General features: G+C 41.9%; 3 protein-coding genes across 3 annotated transcripts in view; all 3 read right to left on the minus strand.

The window, feature by feature from the left end:
• Positions 1 to 469: 469 nt before the first annotated feature.
• On the minus strand, positions 470 to 5,630 carry cd74b (CD74 molecule, major histocompatibility complex, class II invariant chain b). The gene is made up of 6 exons (XM_072662109.1): positions 5,440 to 5,630; positions 3,663 to 3,829; positions 3,341 to 3,423; positions 2,784 to 2,811; positions 1,908 to 2,102; positions 470 to 912 (listed from the first exon to the last, which is right to left on the minus strand). The coding sequence occupies exons 1-6, from the start codon at positions 5,508 to 5,510 to the stop codon at positions 908 to 910; spliced, it is 549 nt and encodes a 182-aa protein (XP_072518210.1). The 5' UTR covers positions 5,511 to 5,630; the 3' UTR covers positions 470 to 907.
• Positions 5,631 to 7,604: 1,974 nt separating this feature from the next.
• rps14 (ribosomal protein S14) lies at positions 7,605 to 11,225 on the minus strand. The gene is made up of 5 exons (XM_072661532.1): positions 11,149 to 11,225; positions 10,375 to 10,525; positions 9,801 to 9,962; positions 8,704 to 8,780; positions 7,605 to 7,709 (listed from the first exon to the last, which is right to left on the minus strand). The coding sequence occupies exons 2-5, from the start codon at positions 10,521 to 10,523 to the stop codon at positions 7,642 to 7,644; spliced, it is 456 nt and encodes a 151-aa protein (XP_072517633.1). The 5' UTR covers positions 10,524 to 10,525; positions 11,149 to 11,225; the 3' UTR covers positions 7,605 to 7,641.
• Positions 11,226 to 17,667: 6,442 nt separating this feature from the next.
• Positions 17,668 to 21,623, minus strand: part of ndst1b (N-deacetylase/N-sulfotransferase (heparan glucosaminyl) 1b) — a 97,229-nt gene continuing 93,273 nt past the window's right edge. The window contains exon 16 of the mRNA XM_072661876.1: positions 17,668 to 21,544. Coding sequence (XP_072517977.1) covers positions 21,425 to 21,544 — 120 coding nt within the window. The 3' untranslated portion in view covers positions 17,668 to 21,424. The remainder of the gene's footprint in view (positions 21,545 to 21,623) is intronic.

Raw genomic sequence — 21,623 nt, forward strand, 5'->3', positions numbered from 1 at the left:
AGGAGAGAGCGTTTTTGTAATGGGGTCATACATTTGCTTTGTACCCCCTGTAATTAATCTTTAATGCTGTCCTCTGCTGAGCTGTCTAAAGGCCGTCTCTCCTCATGGCTGGGCTATGGACGCTACAACTGGCATGCTATGTCTCACCAAAGGTTAGCAAAACCCTTGACAAGGAACTCCCTTAGCTTTCTGTTCCCAGTAGAAACTGAAAAGGGCAGTGAAAGGAACTGACTGTGCTCAGGCGGTTTCGCAATCTGTGGTCGCGTTGGCTCTAAAGTTTCACTGAGCTTTTATCCGTTATGAAAGAGAAAGATCAGGGACGTGTCCAGTGTTCCTGCGATGCACAGCGTAAACTGCAGCACTAGCTAGCGCTAACTCCAATGACATGGACAAGCTAAACAGTAACTGATCACCCTGAAAAGATCATCCACAGTGCTTCACCGGATCCCGACATAACACTCAACATGTGTATCGTTAGTAGAACATTTATTTCCACCAGATTCCACCGTTCCAGAGATGCTGTTCTTACGTTACCTCCATGCACCATCCATTATCAAAAATTACCAAAAATGAACAGAGTTAGAAAAACAGTTTAACATGTGTTCACAGACAAGAAAGGACAGTTACTCTCACCAATAACCTCTAACTGAGACAGCACTACTACTAGTATAGCCCACTCCTCAATAAAGCATCAATATGGCTCGGCTAAATCTACACAGCTAAGGAGGCCTTCTCTTTTGCTTAGCATTTTAATCATTGGGTAATGCAAATTCTATGGCTAAAAAAAGAATATTAAAGCTTTAAAACATGTTAGCGTAATGTTGCGTATTGTTGTGCATAAAAGGGAAATGAGGAAGAAATCCTCTGGCGGCTGCAGATTCACACTTCACTCCAGAACCGCAGCTTCTTACTCTGAAAAAGAAGAAATGGAGAATTGCCCACGGGATCAAACACTGATTTTAATTGATGGGTGTTATTAAATAAATGAAGCCTGATGAGCTTTAATCAGGTTTGCTCAACATGACGTGTAGGGCCGTGTATTGGCAAGAGCCTGCTGTTATGATATGTACCACAGTACAGGGGTTATGATTCAATATGTTGAGCTATATTGAGATTTCTTTCAATACAATTTTAGAAAACGGTCATTGAGTAAAAATCACACCACAGTGAGCATCGCATGCAGGTAAGCTATTGATTACAAATCAATACTGTGTTTTTGAGGATCAATATAGTGTTGCAATTGCAATACTTAAGTGTGGATGTATATATTTCTTTTTATTATTATTATTATTATTATTATTATTATTTTGTTTTTGTTAATAACACGTGCCAGTTCATACTGAGCATTTTAAAGAATAGAACTGACAGTATTGGGGCAGTGGTGGCTCAGCGGTTTGAGCACCAGCCTATTGATGACAGGGTAATGGGTTCGATCCCCCGGGCTCTGCAAGCTGCCCTTCATCCTCTCTGCTCTCCGGGTGCCACAGCAATTACTGCCCACCTCTCCAGGCACATGTGCTCACTGTCATTACTAGTGTGTATGTGTGTGTTCACTGCATGGATGGCATAAAGGCAGATGCCAAATTCCATCTGCGTTCAGTGCAAATGGTGACTGTGGTTGTCTAGTATTATTATTAGAGTCACAGCAATAATAATGGTATTTTTTCTGAGAACGCTCTTCAGAACAGATAGATAAAACAACTCTTGCCCTTTTTTGTGTTCCAACTGATTATTATTCATTATAGGATGTTCATGACCTAATTAATAAGCATTCTTAAACTTAAACCAGACACATAATGATCAACAGACTCAGACTCATATTTATAAAGCTTCTCAAAACAACAGTGCTATCATTACCAGGACTTCATTATTTGTGTATTATATGTCTAATGAGGATTAAGTTGTACCTTTGGCACACTTAGCAGGGCCATCCACCATGGAGTCTTTCAGCATTGCTCCACTCTTATCCACACACCAGCACTTTGAGGCCTCCGCCCAGCACTGCTGAGCCTCGTAGTCTCCATTCTCATCACAGCGGGGCCTAAAGGATGGCAGATGGATCCGCACCAAGCCAGCAGCCTCTCGCATGCACTGGGTCAGTTCTGAGAGAGACATGTCTGTGTTTAGCTATTAAATATAGGAAAGCTGAACGCGGTCATTATAATGTGGGTGCTGGGAGTTCAATGCGTGTAAGAACTTGTTTCCAATAATGTAAAAACAATGTTATGCTGGTATGAGTAGTAGGCAAAACATAAACATTTTAGGTGTATGCAGAATGATGAGCAGATCTGTAGATGATTTTATAAGTTTGGTGTTAAAACTAAAACTGGCTAAATAAACTACAGGAGGACTTCCCTTTGCCCTCTAAAAAGCAATTATTTGTGGCATGGATTCCAGAAAATGTTGGAAAAAATCCAAATCTCCTGTTTTATCACATCCCAAAGGCATTTTTTTATTGGATGCTTTAGATGGTCAGCAACAATACTCAAATAGGCAGTGGTATCATGAACAGTGTAAAAGAAGACTATATGAACTACGGTCTGTAATTATAGTGCTAGAAAAGCATGTATGTGGCAAGTGCTCCTCATTCAATAGACAGTGAATGTAGATGTAAGGTAAGGGGACTAATTAAAGTGGCCAGTGAGAGGTAATATGAAAATGAAATGTGCAGTTTACAATTCTGTGTATGTTTTTATTGATTAAACCAATGCAATTTATTAATATGACCAGTATAGGCTATATAGACAAGAAGAAGCAGAAGCAGAGGTGGGCAGACAGCTTACCTTTCTTGGGAGGAGGAGTGGATGGGGCCTGGAAAAAATGTCAGAATGTCAAAACATGTACAAAAAAAGTGCTGGATATACTCAGACACTCAACCCTTCCCATCTCCCTCCACAAAGCTCTGCTTTCTCAGTAGGGATGGACAGATCCGTACTAAAACATTGATACTTCCAAGTTTATATATATATCAGAAATGGATTATTTACATACCAGTCAAAATGACATGCATGATACATACAGTACATAACACATATGTATCCAATATGTCCATATATCAGATCTATCAGTACAGGCTTCTGTAACACTAAGGTAAAGGCTTTGAAATATGATTTTTAATATCTACATCTGTGCTGGTTTTCACTATAGACTAGTACAGAGGTTTTATCAGTATTGATGGTGCAATATTAGCCCTGGCATCACTGGAAACTGAGTGGTGTCTCCCATCCCAGTTTCTCAGTGGAGCGCTTGTTGTACTCTCTTGATCCTTGTCTGCCATTCTGGTCCATTGCCACCACCTGGTGCTCCAGAACTGTAACTGCAGAGTGAAATGTAGTCTTACCTTCTTCTCTCCAGCGGCAGCGTCATCCATGAGCAGAGGGAGAGAGTTCATGGGCAGAGCCATCTTCATGGGAGCGCGCATGACTGAAGGGAGAACAGAAAGGAAGTCTTTTTAATGATGTTAACCATAAGGCTCTCCAGTTCTCTCAGACAGGCATGCCCAACAGCTCTTTTGTGTAATATACAATGTTGCCATGACCATCCTGAGTGAATCCACCACTTGATAAGTCAACATTGCTTATTGCCCCTTTAATGCACTGCCCCCAAGTGACCACGAGCAGACGCCCGTAGCCACAGGGAGGGTAAAATGAAGGCCGACTAACCTGTGGCCCTACGGCTGAGCTCCTCCAGGCGGCTGGAGTGGTGCTCCAGAGTGGTCAGCCTCTCTTTCTGGCTGTACACCATGTAGGCGGTGAAGGCCTGGCCTGCGATGAGGACGGCAGCCAGCACGGTCAACCCTGCCACTTTCAGAGCCTGCTTGTTGGAGCCCCTGAAACAGGAAATGTTGAGAATGTTGAAGTCGTTCTGTCTCCTGGGGTCGGCTCTGTTCTGCTGTGGGTAAGCGGACAGCTAGAGTAGGACAGCACGTTCCAACTGCTGCTGAACTGACCCAGCATCATTTTCAGGGTGATTGTGGGAGGACAGTGCTTACCTTAACATTCAGCTAAATATCTCTCAAATTCACCTTCCTTTTTCTTCAACTTACACCTAAACTTAACCTCCATCTGACACCAAAACCTAATCCTGGTCCTGATCCAAATCCTATCCCTAACCCTGCAAGGAGTTCACAAGGTGAACATCTGTAATCTACACTGGAGGCTAGCGTGCACTGGCCTGATAAAGTGAGGCAGACTCTCGTACTCAGAGCACAACGTGAAGCCAAGTAAGCTCAGATTTATTATTTATTCATTTATTAAATACTTTATATGAAACTTTTAAAAGGGAAGTGTGAATGGGAGTGGTTTAGGTTTACCCAATTACACACACACACACACACACACACACACACACACACACACGCACACACACATATAAGATTTAAATTATGCATTTAAATTATTTTGAAATATTATTTTTAAAAATATTTTTAAAAAATTAAATTACTACACATAATAAAAAAAAATATTATATAAACATAAATTTAGTAGTAAAAATATAAAAGTATTTGTTGCCAACACAATAGGCTCACGTCAATGAATTTTGTAAAGTTAATAAATGTTGAGCTAGTCAATATACTGTAATAATCTATTTAGATTTATTTTGGATTCTTTTGATTTGTGAATATTAATTTGACATTTGAATTTACAATTTTCAGTGTTACACAACTTTTTTGTGCAATTCTGTTCATTTTTATAGACATTTTTCATGTTTTTTTTTTGTCCCACTCTTCATCTGAAAGGTGTGAAGGTGAACAGGACTCACTGTCAGGGAGTCTTCTTCTACACTTATGAATATGATTACTCTGATTAGTGTGAATCTGAAGAGGCAGGACAGATACAGGTCGGCTATTAATCAACACTATGTTATCCTCCTAACTTTAGCCATACCTTCCCTACTCCTGGAATCCTGCAGTGGAAGTGTGTGTGAGCTTATGCAGGGCTGCTGGGAGCTGGAGACAAAGACTAGTATGTGAAGGGCTCTGTTAAACAGGAAGTCTTCGTGTGCTGCGTAGGTTTATAAAAGGGTCTACGAGACTCAGTTTGCAGAGTTTTGTATTTGCTTGTTTATTTTTGTGGGGTTATTTTTTTTTCTCTCTTTTTGGGGAATTTTGGGTCTTCAGACTGGAAAGGAGGGACACCAGTACAAGCCTTGATTTAACCAGAGTTTCTGCAGTCTGCTCTGTCTATTGTGAATATTCTTGACCGTTTTCTGATACATTTCTGATACACTTTATATAAATGAAATATTAATATACAGCCAACTGATAGAGATTCTTATGTTGATATATTATTGATATGTATAATTATTATGAAATATGTATAATATTATATTTATAAGCCTTTATAAGGCCATTTTAAGCCTCAACATTGCATTATTAACAATGAAGTAAAAATAATAATAATAAATAAATAAATAAGAGAGTAAGAAACAGCTCCTCACCCTCTGGGTTGTCCAACACTGCTCTGCTCACTTGGAGTCCGTAGCAGAGGTCCTTCCTGAGGTTCAGCCATTTTGGCAAAAATGAGCAAAAAAAAAGAGTTCAGCAGTAAATGTGAGCAGCTGGAGAAATGCTCTCTGTCTCTCTGGTGGAAGGTGTAGAAATGAGAAGTGAACACCAGGCTCTGAAGCCGAAAGAGGAAAGTCCCAGAGCAGACACCGCACCTTGAGGAGCGGAATTAATCCTCGGCTTCTGATTGGCTGAGAGCCGCCGCGTCACCAGTTGATAGCAGCAGTCTGGGTTTGATCCTCCGGCTCCTCAGACTGGCCGGGAACTCACACAGGCCTCAAACAGCCGTCGACAAAATGAGTCGAACAGTCTCATATGTAAATATAGGAGACTGCAGACAACCCGTCACTTCTACAGTCTACAGTCCTCTTTATCATCAGACTACCTGAGAGCTAAAGTTCAGGAACCCTGGGTTTACAGAGCCAGCACTGAGCTACACTAAACAGTTCAACACAGCAAACAGCAGTGCACCTAACCCCTGAGAAATCACCTGTAGTACAACATCGAACCTTCAGGATCTTCAGTGGGGAGCCGTCATTCACACTGAGCTGTTACCCAGAGGCAGGACGGGACTGACAGGACTGGCAAAATGCATCAAGACTGAGGGGAAATGAGTTATTACACAGTTTTTACTTCTGCAGTGTGTGGAGACACTTCTCAGCCTCGTCTCCATCAATCAATCACCCTAACCTGGACCTTCTCTCAGTCTGAGGTCACAGAGGTTTATTATACACCCTCTGAGCCATCACTGCACTACGCACAGCGAAATGTGTCCTTTACATTTGACCCTAGTGAGCTAGGGGCAGTGACCGGTGGGCAGCCAACTCCAGCGCCCGGGGAGCAGAGAGGGTGAAGGGCCTTGCTCAACTAGAGCCAGGGTATCGAACCCACAACCCTGTCATCAATAGCCCAGAGCTCTAAACACTGAGCCACCCCTGCCCAACAGGAAAAAAGTGTGTTTTGGTAATCCACCACCATACCAAGCCAAACCAGTCTGGCAAAGGACACACATGGCAGTATCTTCATACTGCTGAGCAAATGCTTCTGAACTGCCCTGAAGCACCAACAATTGCACAGGTTCTGATTACTCTGATTAGTGTGAATCTGAAGAGGCAGGACAGATACAGGTCGGCTATTATTCAAAACTCTGTTATCCTCCTAACTTTAGCCATACCTTCCCTACTCCTGGAATCCTGCAGTGGAAGTGTGTGTGAGCTTATGCAGGGCTTCCTAATAAACTGCTGAGCTTGCCAGGTGTGCTGGGAGCTGGAGACAAAGGCTAGTATGTGAAGGGCTCTGTTAAACAGGAAGTCTTTGTGTGCTGCATAGGTTTATAAAAGGTTCTACAAGACTCAGTTTGCAGAGTTTTGTATTTGCTTATTTTTTCTCCTTTTGGGTCTTCAGACTGGAAAGGAGGGACAACTGTACAAGCCTTGATTTAACCAGTTTCTGCAGTCCGTTCCGAGCCCGGGTATCAAACAGACAACCCTGTCATCAATAGCCTGGAGCTCTAAACACTAAGCCACCACAGTCCTGCATTTTATTTTAGTATTTCTCAAGGAACCAGGAAAAGTGAGTTTTGGTAATCCCCAGGTGCTGAACTGTTTAAGTCATCCACCAACATACCAGGCCAAACCAGTCTGGCAAAGGACACACATGGCAGTATCTTCGTACTGCTGAGCAGTTCCTGGCAAGCACTTCTAAACTGCCCTGAAGCTCCAAAAATTGCACAGGTCACTACCAGAGTCAGCAAGACACTGAGGACATTCAACAGTATGCATGTCAGGTCACTTACTGGTGCACATGCATCAATATGATTGATACACGTCTAAATCCTCCTGTACACTTTCTTAAAGGACTTAAACCACTGTTCCTACTGTAACCAAGGTGGAGATCAAGAGTGAAAATGTAGATCAGATAAACAGGAACTGCTCAACAGTGGTTCACAACCTGTCCTGTGGCTTTTCATTTGAGACGCCTCTCTGGGTTCATGAAAGACTGTGGTGCCAGGTCTGAAACTGAGCAGCAGTTTTAAATGTGGGTATACGTATAGAAGAGGGTCTAAACACTGCTTTAATATGAAGACAGGAGCCAACAGTGACTTTGAAATTTTATTCTGAAAAATCCACAACAGTTTACAGACGACGCCCACGACGACCTCCCTTTCTGCGGGTGCTGTCTGATGGAATAGGGGTGACATCCTCTGCAAGGGGGGCAAAAAAAGCCAGGGTTAGAAATCTACACTTCTAAAACACTTTTGCTACCCATCAATATTGTTATGCATTTATATGGAGGGGAGCATATGCAATGCCAGTGTATAAGAACACATTTATACACAGAACACAAAGTATAAAGCAGAGCAGGAAATATTTGGACTACGTGGTTATGCTTGAGTTATCTGCACATGACTGCTTTAAAAGGAAGTGAAAATCTGCCATGACCATCCAAGTGTTCTCTGTAGTACTAAACTTAAATGTCTGCAACTGTACACATCTTTCAGCGGCAACCATGGTTGGGCAACAACTTATGACCACATTCCCTTTAAGGATGTCATCTGTGTCTGGTTGTGATGCAGAGAGACAGAATGCCATCTAGCTGCAACAACAAGTATAACAGGAGCCTGAATTTATACAAAACTGCATCAGCACTGCAGCGGGGTTTGGAAAAGCTCGACCAAATAGATTTATTCTACAAAAAAAAAATAATAATAAAAAAACGTTTACTTTAGAAGTACTTTAGAAGCAATGATTTACTGTCGCCTCCTACCTGCTTGTGTGATGGACACCCAATCTGATCAGGCAGGTTCTGAGCTCCACTTCACATTTATATATAAAGTAATATTGCTTCCATGTCCCCAGTTTACTTTTACCGTTAGGTGACAAACTGATTAACTTTTGCCAACAATTCTGAAAATTCTTCAATGTATTAAGCACAAAGAAGTAAAAACACTGCTGCAGGATCTAGAAGGGTATTTAGTTAACTGTACCAAGAAGTACAATATTTGCTTTAATTAAAATCAGCAAAAAGTGGAGGTGGGCAGATCACACACCAATCACCCAACAGCAGCCTTAGTTACTATTGAGAAGTTTAGGCATCATGCCTAGCCATTCCATGTGTAAATATCAAGGTGTGGAGCTTTTCAAAGTTGTCTTGTGAAATTTGGTTGTGATTATCTTTTTTCTGAAAGAGGAGCTTACCAATGCGGCCAATCTTCATGCCAGAACGAGCCAGAGCTCTGAGAGCAGACTGTGCACCTGGTCCAGGAGTCTTGGTTCTGAAAATTATGTTTTGAAAATTAGGACCAGAACTGTGTAGTAGACCAAAAAGGCAGTATGCATGACCGTCAGCATGAGTAATATCTAAATGTAAATATCTACATGACAACCAAGTTTCTCTTCAGTGTAAAAACTTCAACAAAGACTTACTCTAACACAGTATTAACATCATAATCCACTGTTTTAACAGTCCAAGGGACAATTGCATGTACATTACTTATTTACCAAGTTGTGTAAAATGTATTAAGATCTCTGACTTAGTTATCTTAACCAGTTTGAGAAAATATTGCATTGCATGTTTTTTTTATTTATTTATATTTTTAAATTGCCCTACTACCTAGACCTACCAAACAGTATATCAAGAAGTCACCAGTAACCACTTAGAGCAATAACTTAGCCAAATGTACAGTTCTGTAATCAACCAGCCAAAACACATGGAGTCTGAAGTCACATGGTTTAGATGCTACAATGCTAAAGACAACAAGTAACGTAAGCTTTTGCTCATCCATTAGCATTGTGCAGCCGGCATCACACCTGTTAAATTGTGTTAAATAATGCATGACAATCTATACAAAATCTACACTGCATAGTCAAATACAGAACTAGCATGTTTTTGTATGACACTTTCACGCAACATACCAGCATACTGTCTCCTTGAGAAATGAACAAACGAACAAACTGTCTAAATGCTTATCTGTGGTGTATAAACTTTCAATAGTTCTTAGCCACCTCACAGCTCCTTCGCTTTGCCAAATGGTTATAGGCTGGCACATATTCAAGTCAGAAATGTTAGCACATTTCATACCTCATGAATTCTATCACTTTAAAAAGCTCACTACTCTCCCGTTAATATCAAAGACTGGACAGCAGAGAGCCTTTAGAACACTCACCTGAATATTGGGTCATCTCACAAAATCATTATTGCCAAAGGCAAAATATCACAGCTCAATCACCATTAGAAAACAGCAACTGGACACACAAGCTCTCCTTTGCACAAATGTCTAAAGTGAGGGTCTTACCTGTTACCACCAGTGGCCCTCAGCTTGATGTGCAGGGCAGTGATGCCCAGTTCCTTGCACCTCTGAGCCACATCCTGAGCAGCCAACATAGCAGCGTAAGGAGAGGACTCGTCTCTGTCGGCCTTTACTTTCATGCCACCAGTCACACGGCAAATTGTTTCCCTACAAACATGAGAAGAGATTTTTTTTTTTAAATATCAACCGTGCCTACCACCCCGACTCAAATCTTCAGGACTTACAGCCCTCCATATCACTGGTTTTCCAAACTGAGGGACAGAGCATAGGACCAAAACCAAAGAAATAGTTGAATTAGGTTTAGGCTCAAATTTAACTGTCATATCCAACAATTCATATTGAAAGGCAGACACCTTTCCTCTCTCACAACCCAAGCATGTTTTTTGCACCTTTCTTGTTGAGGTGGAAACAGTAAAATTAGACTATGCTTAAGGACGTATTTAGACAGTTGTTAACAGTATGTTAACCAGTTGATGGGTCCTCCATTAAAAGAGAGAGGATGCCTGCTCAAAATATCACAATCGTAATCAAGCCTAGGTTGTGCTGCATGGTGACTTACTTGCCGGAGAGGTCAGTGACATGCACAAAGGTGTCGTTGAAGGATGCAAAGATGTGGCACACACCAAAGACATTCTCGCCCTCGGCAACCTGAGGTCCCAGGCTGATGACCTGCTCTTCCTTCTTTTCCTTACCCTTGCGTGGTGCCATTGCTGAAAAATAAACGCACAGTTAAGACCAACGCCAGCTGAACATGGACTGAGGCGTCTCAGCTACTCAGTCAACATGGTGGACACAACATCCCAGCTCTCCCACACCACCCGATCTGAGAAACCTCTCCTTCTCGACAAAAACAAACGAGCACAGGGTCAAGAACTACATTAAATATCTGAAGTCGACCGTTTACCTTGTATTTAATAAGAGCTCTGCACAGGAGACCCTGTGGGCTAACCGCACGCTACAGACTGCAAACGGACGAGCTTTGCTCCCGCCGCGAATTAGCTACTGTAAAAAACACACAAACGCCAACCTTACACCGCTAAGAGGAGCAGAAACATACAGAACAAACTGCGAAAAGCTAAACAGCATAAATGCTGACTGTCCTGCTTTTCCTCCGACTGTGAAAGGAGGCTCATTTATTTACTACACAGTCCCCCAGCGCCGCTACAGCCACACCGATAATCAACCTAAATATCGCCGTTTATACACACACTACTTCAGTAATATACACCACTGCTGCTCGATGAAACAGTAAGGAAGACATTAGCAGGGTAAATTAGGGGATATTTGCTGAAATAAAGTGAGATTAGAACAGATTTAGTTTCTGAGCTCTTACTTATGCGCGTCTCTAATCGAGGCCGAAACAGGAAAGGAAGGAGGAAGCGCTGCCGGGTTGAAAGTTGCACTCCGAAGCCCGGACACACGGAAGTGATTAGTACAAAATAAAAGTCTCACAGAGACGCGAAACGTTTAATCATAGATTCAGATGACATTAAATATTATACATTAAAAAAAAAGACATTTTAATAAATTCAGTGAAATTATTTTCTTATTCGCTTCATCCTGGTCAAAAGCGCGGTGGGTCCGGAAATACCCGTAATAATTGAGCGCAAGGCAGAAACACTCTCCGGATATGGCGCCAATATATTGCAGGTTATAATAACAATAATAATAATAATAATAATAATAATAATAATAATAATAATAACAGTAATAATAATACACTATTATATCAGTTATTATTCTCATTAGTCTTCGTGGTGGGTCATGGTACGTTTAACATTGCATTCCCTTCAGGATCAATAAAATGCATATTAAAATAAAACAGGTAAACGGGTAAAACACCAGCCACAAAAAAGGGGAAAAAAAGCAATACTTTAGAATAATTAATTCCAATTTAATATATAAAAGTATAATAATTCCTATTAAACAAAGAAAGCAAGGTAAAGCACAGCCTCTAGCTGTGGCCATTGGTACTCAACCAAAGTAGAACCATAGTATGTTAGAAACATGTAAAACGATATGGGAACAGGCTACAAAATAATATCCAACTGGGAATGGAGGCTGCATCATCCCTCCCACACACTGCCTAGATAAAGCTGTGTCTCGAAACCCAGCGCCAGATCAAGAAAGGGACTTGTAAGGGGAAACCGCAGAGACCGGCTTGAAGGAGCCCCAAAGCTCAGTGGCTGAGACCAGAGTGAAGATGCACCAAGAGCTCTACACACTGCTGGACTGTAAGGGACAAAGGCTATTAAGAGGCCATTACTGATGAAAACCTTATCAAGGTAAAACACGTCTGGATTTTGACAGAAAGCACCAGTGACCCAACTAGTCAGATGAGACAAAAGCTAAAGATTTTTGGCCAAAACAAAAACAACTCCATCAAATAGTAAAAATGCCTGAATAAAAAGGGTTCATAGTATCTCAGAATGACTGCAAATCCTCCTGTTAATGTGAGTTTCAATGACCCACTCAAAACTTCCTCCAGGGCTACTGGCGCCCTCTGGTGTAGAAACCTTAGTATGTTTGTGACTGTGCCAGTTACAGACAGACAGACAAATCTGATGACCTTTGAAGAGATTGAGGACCCTCTGATTGCTAGAGAAATAGATCGTTTCATTACTTTCAGTCAGACTTCCAGCTAGTAGACACATGGAGAAGACTCATTGTCTAGTATTACAGGCTACACCTTCTATAAAAATACTGATTCGAGGGAATGCCTGCAAAACAGAAGCCATTGCAATGGCAACCGCACGTCTCTGGCTATCTACTCTATAGCCAACTGCATGAACGCAGCACCACCACATAAGGTAACATCCCGGATGAGCCCCCAAACTCTTACATGGTCCAACCATGATGTTAATAGGTAATGTGGTGAGCTTAGGACAATGCAAAAATCAATAGAGCACACAACCAGAAACAAGACACAGGAGAGTAGGATAAGCTCTACACCAGATTTTATTCATAGCATTTTAATAAAAGCTTAAATCTCAAATAATTAGAATACAAATTGAGCTGTCCCACCTGGAATCAGACAGTGGACGGCACTCATGAAATGAAATTCTGGATGAACAGACTCTCAGTTAAGTCCACCATTAAGGAGATGTTTTTCATTGGACAGTGATGAAATATGTATCCATACATGTTCAAAACTGAATTAAAACAAAAATGTAATAAAACCTGTGTCATTTAGCACTGACCCGGAGGAAAAATAACGTAGTGTAATTCACACTTGTAAACTTGGGGGAGGAGCTTATTTTTTATTGCTTCAAGTCTGTAGGAAGTAGATCGGTTATTAGCATAATTTGATGTCGCCTGAACCAAAATCCTGCACAGATGTCCTCCACATCATCATCATCGTTATCTAAATGATGTAACCTGTCTATCAACACCTGATTGCAAAAAGGATTCTTGTCGTCCCGCTCAAAGCGCTCCAAACAAACCGTGTTTTAGTTGTCATCGGTTTCGTCACAACTTACACCTGGTTTTGATTTAGTAATGCCTAAACCTGAACTTAGCAAACACTTCACAACCAACAGCCTACATTTGAACTTACTCACAGCTGGTGGTGAGCACAGTTCGCATTGTTCAGATGTGGCTTGGCCTTTTATGTCACATGTCATCTCGTCCCGTCTCTGTTGAAGGAGCTCCACTCTGCTCCACAATTTTTTAAAATGTACCACAGCTACCGAGACAATTGACTACTGACTAACAAACTACACTCATGAGTAAATCCTGACCCTAATCTGAGTAGCTGAAAACATAAGGACAGACAGGGAAAGCAGACTACAGCTGTGAGTGAAATAGATGTGAACTCAAGGTGAAGTAAACGTTAGATAGTGAGTAAACTTAGTGAATAAGCCTAAGAGTAAAGAGTAAGAGCCCTATGTTTGCGATCAAGATGGCAGCGTTAGTTTTAGCCATCCTTTGGCTTCCTAACCTCACAAAGGGAGCGAATGGGCAGGTACTGTCCACTCTTATATACAGTCTCTGGTTTGACAGGGAGACCGGGAGAGAATGATGCTGTTGGCGTCATGAAGACCCTGGAGAAAAGTGTTCATTTGTGGAAACCCTTTAAATTCGTTATCAGAACCTCTTCATTCACCACAGGGGTCTGTGTGAGTTGTGTACAGGGCTTAACACGTTACACCTCACGCCACACAAACGCTCTGCTATACTGAGGGCGGACCTCTGTTTTCAGAGTGTTTCAGCTTTCCAAAGGTAAATGAGAAGACTGCAGGTCATGTTGCGGCTCATCGGCAGTGTCAGGATGATTGAGAGCGTGGCTGTGGCTACCATGCACTGAGAGGTGATAAATTGCAGCCGTGGCACCAAGCAATGCACACACGCACACACACACCACAGCTGTCAGATTGAGACGTGGTTATCTGTCAGTCAGCACAACCAACTAAAGCAGCTCATGAGGAACACTTAAAAAACATGTATTGAATTTGGACATGCGCATCAGAGAGTGGGCCACCATTTGGTTGCATACAGCACTGTGTTTATGTGCCAAACTTGTGGGGTAGGCCACAGAAGGTCAATACTGAAAAGGCTGGCTGTTGTCAGAGTGCTGTATCAAAGCATAGTAATGGGGAGTTGTCTGGAAGGGGAAAGTGTGGTAGGACAGGGTAGACGAGGAACAGGGATGACGGCAGCCTGGAGAGGATTGTCCAGAAACGCTGATCCAGGAACTTGTACTGAGGCTGGTGTCTGTGCACCAAGATGAGAGATACTGAGAGATACTTAAGTACAGTAAAGTGCTGTATCTGTTATCTACTGGAGGATTACTGTTTTCTCCTACTTCCACTTTTACTTCATTTCATGTTTTGGAGGAGTTTAATACTTTTACTCTGCTACATTTTTAATGAGCTGCATTGTTACAGGTTATGATGATGAAAATGCTACCCACATTATCACAGTGAGTTTACAGGGAGTTAAGCTCAGCACTGTTTACACGTGAAACACTGTCCGTTCTGTTTAGCCTTTCTACTGGGCGAGTGTGTTTACCTAAAGACTCATGTACATGTATTCTGTCCTTGTACAACAGTCCTTTAGTCCTTAAGCATTTGAAATAATATAAACAATGATACTCAAACTTTTGACTGCTTTCTGTAAGAACTACAGCACTTTCAGTACTTAAGTAGTACATTTTAGAAGAAACTACTTGCAATACTTCAGTACTTCCCCTTAAGTATGGAGGCTGTCTGACCAAGAGCCACCAAGCACAGTCTGGAGGAAGACTGGAGCGGCATGGAACCCAGGGTGTCTGAAGTCCAGTGGGAAGCTTCCGCACTCTGGGATGGGGGTCTAGGGGTGCCATGTCATCTGCTGGTCTTGGTCAAAAGTCAATGCAGCCATCTACCAGCTTTATGGAGATGCCGATTTCATTTTCCAGTAGGACCTAGCAAGACCTGCACACAGTGCCAAGACTAGTCTACTAAATGGTTTGCTGATCATGAGGATCATTTAAACAGCTGAAAGGATTAAGTGCTGATGACTGCTAAAGAGGATCAAATATGGTATATATATATATATATATATATATATATATATATATATATATATATATATATATATATATATATATATATATATTGTAGCTTTAGCCATATTTACACAGTATACTGTTTTCTTCACAATAAACGCAGTTAATAAAAAATTGCTCGTTTTATTAAATACTAAGGTGGCCATAAACGTTTGACAGGTGATGTGTGTACCCACACACACTCCATTCAGTGCAAAGAGAACATCCAGAGCTGAATGAAGCTAATTTATCTATCACCATTTCATTACTTATTCCGCTCTCCATGGACAGCTAAGTAGCTCATAATGCAGCTCAGTAGGATGTTGTCATTCCAGCGTGATTCATTTATCTTGCTAAGTATCTCACACATGCAGACCTCCTCAGTGCAGTGTGTGTTCTTATTCACTATACCCACACAGGATTGGGTTCTCCAGCCATGCTCTGAATGAAACACTCTAATCTAGAGAAAGTGACTGCGTTTCGCTCCATACACGTAAACTCAGAGTTAAGCTTAGTCCTGGACTACATACTATCTCAACAGACAACCCCCATTCAGAATGAGGTATTTGAGGATTTAACTGCGCTCAGCCATGAGACCCTTAGTGAGATCAGGTACTGACGTGGGACAAGTGGTTCTGGATCACAAACGCCACTCCAATACGTCCCAAAGGTACTGCACTGAGCCCCATCGCTCCAGAGAACAGGGTTACACTGCTCCACAGCCACAGCTGGAGGCCTTATAGCCCTTTAACCAGTGCTTTGCATTGGTGACCTTGGCCTCATGTGCAGCTTCCTCAGAACATCCCTTTGGAGGCTGTAAAAGCTGTGTGAATGTCTCGGATTCAATTACAAGCTCACAGCTGTATGGTTCAGAGGTGTTGATTGCCTATTGGTTGATTCCTTCCTGGTTAATTTCCTTTGTTCTGATTGGTAGATAGTACTAAGGCATGGGTTCTGCAGTCATTGAAAATGAGCTTAAGCACAAGAACAGTGCTTACAGTTGACTGTGGCGGACATTTTCCAAACTGCAAATGTCTGTGCATGAAGAGTGCATATATAAACACATCAATTAATAATTATGAGGGGGTGTCCACATACTTTTGGCCACTTAGGGTATATAGTGTGTCTGTTCTGACAGTTTTTTGTCAAATAGCAGAACATGATGCAGATGATGAGTGCAAAGTAAGGAAACCTCACTGGCCAACCGGTTGGGAGATCCCTTACCTTTTCTTTTGTTCTTCATATTATGTCAAATGTTTGTGATGGACGGACCAATAGAAATGCTCCAAAATGACTTCAAAATGACATTGACCTCTATTGATATTTTGTTTTGCTTTGACGGTATATACTAGTCCTGGTCTTCATCTTTCACCAAGCACCTTGTTGGACAGTGAAGTTGCAACAGCTCAGTTTTCCCCAACACTTGACTGCCTGTTTCAGCATTAGGTGGCCGAATCCACTAACTAAAAGGGGTGTCTGGATACCTTTACAGATGCATCGACCAGCCACAACATTAGCAGCACTCACCGGTAAGGTGAAAACCTGATTACCTTCATCTACAGTAGCAGCTGTCATGGGGTGGTATATGAAGCAAGTGAACAGTCAGTTTTTAAAGGTGATGTGTTAAAAGCAGGAAAATGGGCTAACAAGAATCTGAGCCACTTCAACAAGAGCCAAATTGTGTGGCTAGACGACTGCATTGGTGACCTCGGCCTCATGTGCAGCTTCTCCCGAGTGTCCCTTCTTACTGGCAGTGTTTTTCTATGAAGACTGTAAATCTGTGTGATTGCCAGTTTAAAAAAATGTGTTGATTCAATTACAAGCTTACAGCTGTGTAGTTCAGATGACTTGTTGGTTGACTCCTTCCTGGTTAACTTCCTTTGTTCTGATTGGTAGATAGTATTAAAGCATGGGAGCTGCAGTTGTTTCACTGGCTCCGAGACACTTAGACAAGGGCCAAATTGTGACGGCTAGACGACTGGGTCTGAACATCTCCAAAACTTCAGACAGGTCAGGTATGATTGTCCCGATATGCTGAGGTCAAAAGCGGTCCAAGAAAAGACATCCGGTGAACCAGCGACTGGGTCACGGGTACTTCAGGCTCATTGATGCAGTATATTGAGCCCTACCTCACAACCTACAAGAGTAAGAAAAGGATCTGCTGCTAACGTCTTGGTACCAGATACCAGAGGACACACATGGCGTTGTTCAGGGGGCCTCAACTGTCAGACCTGTTGTGGCGGCACAAGCCTGATCAGTATAAGGCAGATGATGTTAATGCTATGGCTGATCAGTGTACATGCAAATCAAACAAACACAAGGAACTAAAAAGACAGTGGTTTCTTTATTTGCAAATTAATCACAAAAATATTGGCTACCAACAATAAAAAATATTAACAACGATAGGTTTGATTGTACAGTCCAGATGATTATTTTCCTTACAGTTATTTCATTTAGATCACTATCTATTCATAACCTACATTATGATACAGAAAGCACAAGATTGGCAGTGTGAGATTCATGGGGGACCACCGTGTTTGTGTCGGTGTGTGGTCAGAATTATGGAAACCAAAAAAAAAAAGAAAGAAGAGAACTGCAAACTGTCCATAGTCTCTTCTTTCTCCAGCTCTCTCTCTCCATTTCTATTCTTCAGGCCCACGACAAACATCTTGTCCACAAAGAAAACTTAAATAACCTCATTTGTGCTTGGTGCAAGACTTCCCCTTTCCGCAGGAAAGCTTATATTGCATTGTTATTACGGTGGTCAGTTCGGGTGCCGTTAGAAATACTAAATTATGACCAAAATCAAAGTGGTAATGATATGACGGATCTGCGAGCAGCACGAAGGTGTTTGTCTGTATCACCGTTATCTACACCCTCAAAAATAAGGACGATTCTTATCTGTGTGAAGTTTAAACAGCTTCAACAGAACGTGAAGAGTCCCAAAGCCCAGAACCATTTAGGAGACTTTATTTTGGCGAGTGTAAACCAGGGTTCCCTCTGTTCAGGTTCAGGAAGGCGGGTGTGCATCTTGGTTTGGGGATTTCTCTGCTCACACAAACCTACTATACATCTGACAGTTTACAGATGAGCTGAATTAGGTGGGCTTGAGCAGGTTAACTGCCAAACTGTGCTGCATGCCGGCCCTACAGGACCGGAACCAAAAGGACCCTGATGTAAAATGAGAACCAGACAGTGCATATAAGGTGCATGGGTCAGTACCGCAGACATGCGCTTCCACCAGGGCCAACTGGACTCCACTAAAAGAGGAGCACAATCTTCTGTGGATCCTTTAAAAAAAATAATAATAATAAAATGTAAAGATGCAAAACAGGAGGTATGTAACCATATCCTACAGTCCTTGTTCAAAAACAATGAAGGATATAAAATAAAGAATAAAGAAAATAAAGAAAGAAAACTATTGTGCTTTGAGATAAAGAACGAGCTAGTTTGTACAGGTACAGATAGCAACACAGAAAGAAAAAAAAAAACACTGAAAAATACTGGTGTCTCTAAATTAATGACTGACGACTCCAAGTGGAAAATATTGCCAATGCTGTGAAATCAGCACGTCTTTCCATCTTCCTGAACCTTCATTGGAATAACGGAACACTACTGTATCAAGCAGCTGAGCCTGCTAGGATCAGCGCCCCTCCTCCCTGGCAAGTGTATTGATTTGAACGATCTGATCTTCGACTCATTCAATTACAAACCCATCTTACAAATCCACTTTACCCTATCTGGCTCCCCTTTACCAAACCACCAGAAGGTACTTTGCCACCACAACCTGCACTGATCACAACACATCAATGGTGTAGCAACAAACGGATATGATAGGATGAGGTCTGTGCTGCTTCAGAAGATTTTTTATATGCACAAACATGCAAACATCCAATCATTCCACATCCCTCAGACTTTCCGTTTGCTTGCCAAGTTGGGCAATGTAGTGCAATACAGCTTAAAGGGGCACTAGGATACAGGCGGCTTAAAAAATGCACCATATGAACAAAAGTATTGGGAGCTCCCCGAATTCCAGCGTGGTTCTGTAACAGGATGACACTGTTACAACAAGTCAGTTTATGAAACCGCTTCCCTTACAGATCTTCCACTGTCAACTGTGAGTGGTATTACTGACAAGTGTAAGCCTTTAGGGACCACAGCGACTCAGCCAAGAAGTGTCAGACCACGTGAAGTTACAGAGCGGATCAGGGCTGAGAGCTGAGCTCAGAGCATAGTGCAGAAAAGCTCTGCTGAGTTCTAAACCTGCTGTTAGAGCTGCAAACAGGGGCAAAGTCCATATTAATGCCTATAGATTTAAAATGGGAAGTCATGAAAGCTCCTGTAGGTGTCCCAGTACTTTTGTCCATATAGTGTAGGTCAGAGACACGGCAAGCTCTACAGTGATTGAGCTGAGCATGGCAGTGAGAGAGAATGAAGTCCATACAAATGTAAAACGCTAACTGAAGAAAGTGGAGAAAAAAAAAAGACCCAAACCAAAGAAGAACCGTGAAGGAAACTAACAAACAAACAAACAAAATGACTGAAGTTTTTCATTACTGTAAATACAGCAGCAAAAAACGGCTACCCAACTTCAACATGACGAACAGGAGCTTGTATGTTTCCACTGTCTACTTCGACTGCCACTAAAACGGCATCATCATATCTTTAATAAAATATCCATGCTTACATTCATGGGTGTAATTTACATGCTGTATTAGCAGTCCATATTCGGTAAATTAAAAAAACAAAACAAAAACAAAAAAAAACATTTTCAATAAGACAACCCTCACAATGCCAGTGTCTCTCCCAAAGGAAGCAATACATTCTTTGACGCATCCCAACGACCAACCCGAGCCGTTCACAGACATGTGAAGTGACATATGATATGCTGGGACAATCATTTGTGGCATTAAAAAATGAGAAAGGGGTCAAGTAATATACAAACATTCTTAAAAAGGGTAAAAAAGAAAACTTAATTTATACTGAAAAGGGGAGTTACAGCATCGACTGTCCAGTAATACTCGTACTGTAAAACACTGCCTCCACTGGGACCTGTAAATCCTCACTGAGACCTGCAATAAAATGCTAAAGATGTCGATGATCATCTTTGGACTTGAGAAGAGATCACCCCTCAAGGCATATCAAAACACCTCTGGTCATGGATACCATTGACAAATTAAAACGAACAGGTTTAATAATGTTGCATTAAGGCAATTACTGCACATATCAGGATACCCAGGTGCTCTACATGTCCATATTTACACTCACATTTATTCTGGATGTAGCTTATTTTGTTTATTGTTAAAGTACCACAATTTGCAACTAAAAGCCATAAATATCTCCTAACAGAATTCATCTCCATGTCACATTTCATACTAGTGGGAAGGTGTAATGCATGGGCTCCATAAAAACAACATACAGAAATGACTGGGCTACAATGGCCCCCAGTTTTGCAACACAACATGAAATTTAAATGAAATAATGTCTAAGCATTTGACCCAAAAAAATAAAACTGAGCTGAAGGTTCCACCCCGGCACTTGTTCATACTTTATTGGCCTCTTAGCTGTCCAGACTTGCACAATTCTATATCTCCATTTATAAAATCTCTCACACCTCTTCTCGTCTTCGTGTGTGAAGGTGTCTGTGACTCACGACGTAGAGCTGAACTCTTACGCACACACACATACAATCGGGAAGAGGAAAAACTCTTAAAAAAACAAACTTAAAAAAAAAAAAAAAAAAAAAGTCTTTAGAAGCTCCCACTGTGTGTGCGTGTACCGACAAAACATTCCTGGGCACTCTTGCTCTTCCAAAGAACGAAACGCAAGGGGACCCAGAGGTCACCCTTGTGGCACTCCGCCTTTTCCTCTCCATTTCTTTTCCTCCTGGAGCCCAGACCCCATCCCCCCGCTCCCTCCCTCCCAACGCTGGAGAGCCTTTGTGGGCTGCCCTGACTTATCCAGGTACAGTAGCTGAGATTCCGTATAGGGAAGGGGCAGGGTTGGAGAGGTAGAGTGCCCTCTGGAGCGCAGGGAGGTGTGCGAGTCTATCCTTTGTGTTGCACCCTGCGCTTTTCTCAGGCTACCTGCTGTGGAGCAGCTCCTCTCGCAGCCAGCTGGGCAGCGGCTGGCCCATCTTGTACAGCAGCTTGGACAGCTCGATGTTGTGCTCGCGGTAATGCTCTCTCAGGAAGCTGCGCGACTGTCCGGGGAAGAGAAAACAAATTGGGTTTAGGAAGATTGAGATGTATGATAGCACTGATGATGCTGTTTCGTTGTCA

The sequence above is a fragment of the Salminus brasiliensis genome, chromosome 18 (assembly GCF_030463535.1).
Source record: "Salminus brasiliensis chromosome 18, fSalBra1.hap2, whole genome shotgun sequence".
NCBI classification, from domain to species: domain Eukaryota; kingdom Metazoa; phylum Chordata; class Actinopteri; order Characiformes; family Bryconidae; genus Salminus; species Salminus brasiliensis.

What these genes read in the sequence shown, in the direction of transcription:
- cd74b (XM_072662109.1), bottom strand. Translation starts at nt 5,510, where the DNA reads ATGGCTGAACCTCAGGAAGGACCTCTGCTACGGACTCCAAGTGAGCAG. An exon ending in AGTGTTGGACAACCCAGAGG is followed by an intron (nt 3,830 to 5,439) that starts GTGAGGAGCTGT and finishes TTCCTGTTTCAG; the next exon opens with GGGCTCCAACAAGCAGGCTC. An exon ending in CTGCCGCTGGAGAGAAGAAG is followed by an intron (nt 2,812 to 3,340) that starts GTAAGACTACAT and finishes CATTTTTTCCAG; the next exon opens with GCCCCATCCACTCCTCCTCC.
- rps14 (XM_072661532.1), bottom strand. Translation starts at nt 10,523, where the DNA reads ATGGCACCACGCAAGGGTAAGGAAAAGAAGGAAGAGCAGGTCATCAGC. An exon ending in AGGGCCACTGGTGGTAACAG is followed by an intron (nt 8,781 to 9,800) that starts GTAAGACCCTCA and finishes CATAATTTTCAG; the next exon opens with AACCAAGACTCCTGGACCAG. An exon ending in CATGAAGATTGGCCGCATTG is followed by an intron (nt 7,710 to 8,703) that starts GTAAGCTCCTCT and finishes CCCCCCTTGCAG; the next exon opens with AGGATGTCACCCCTATTCCA.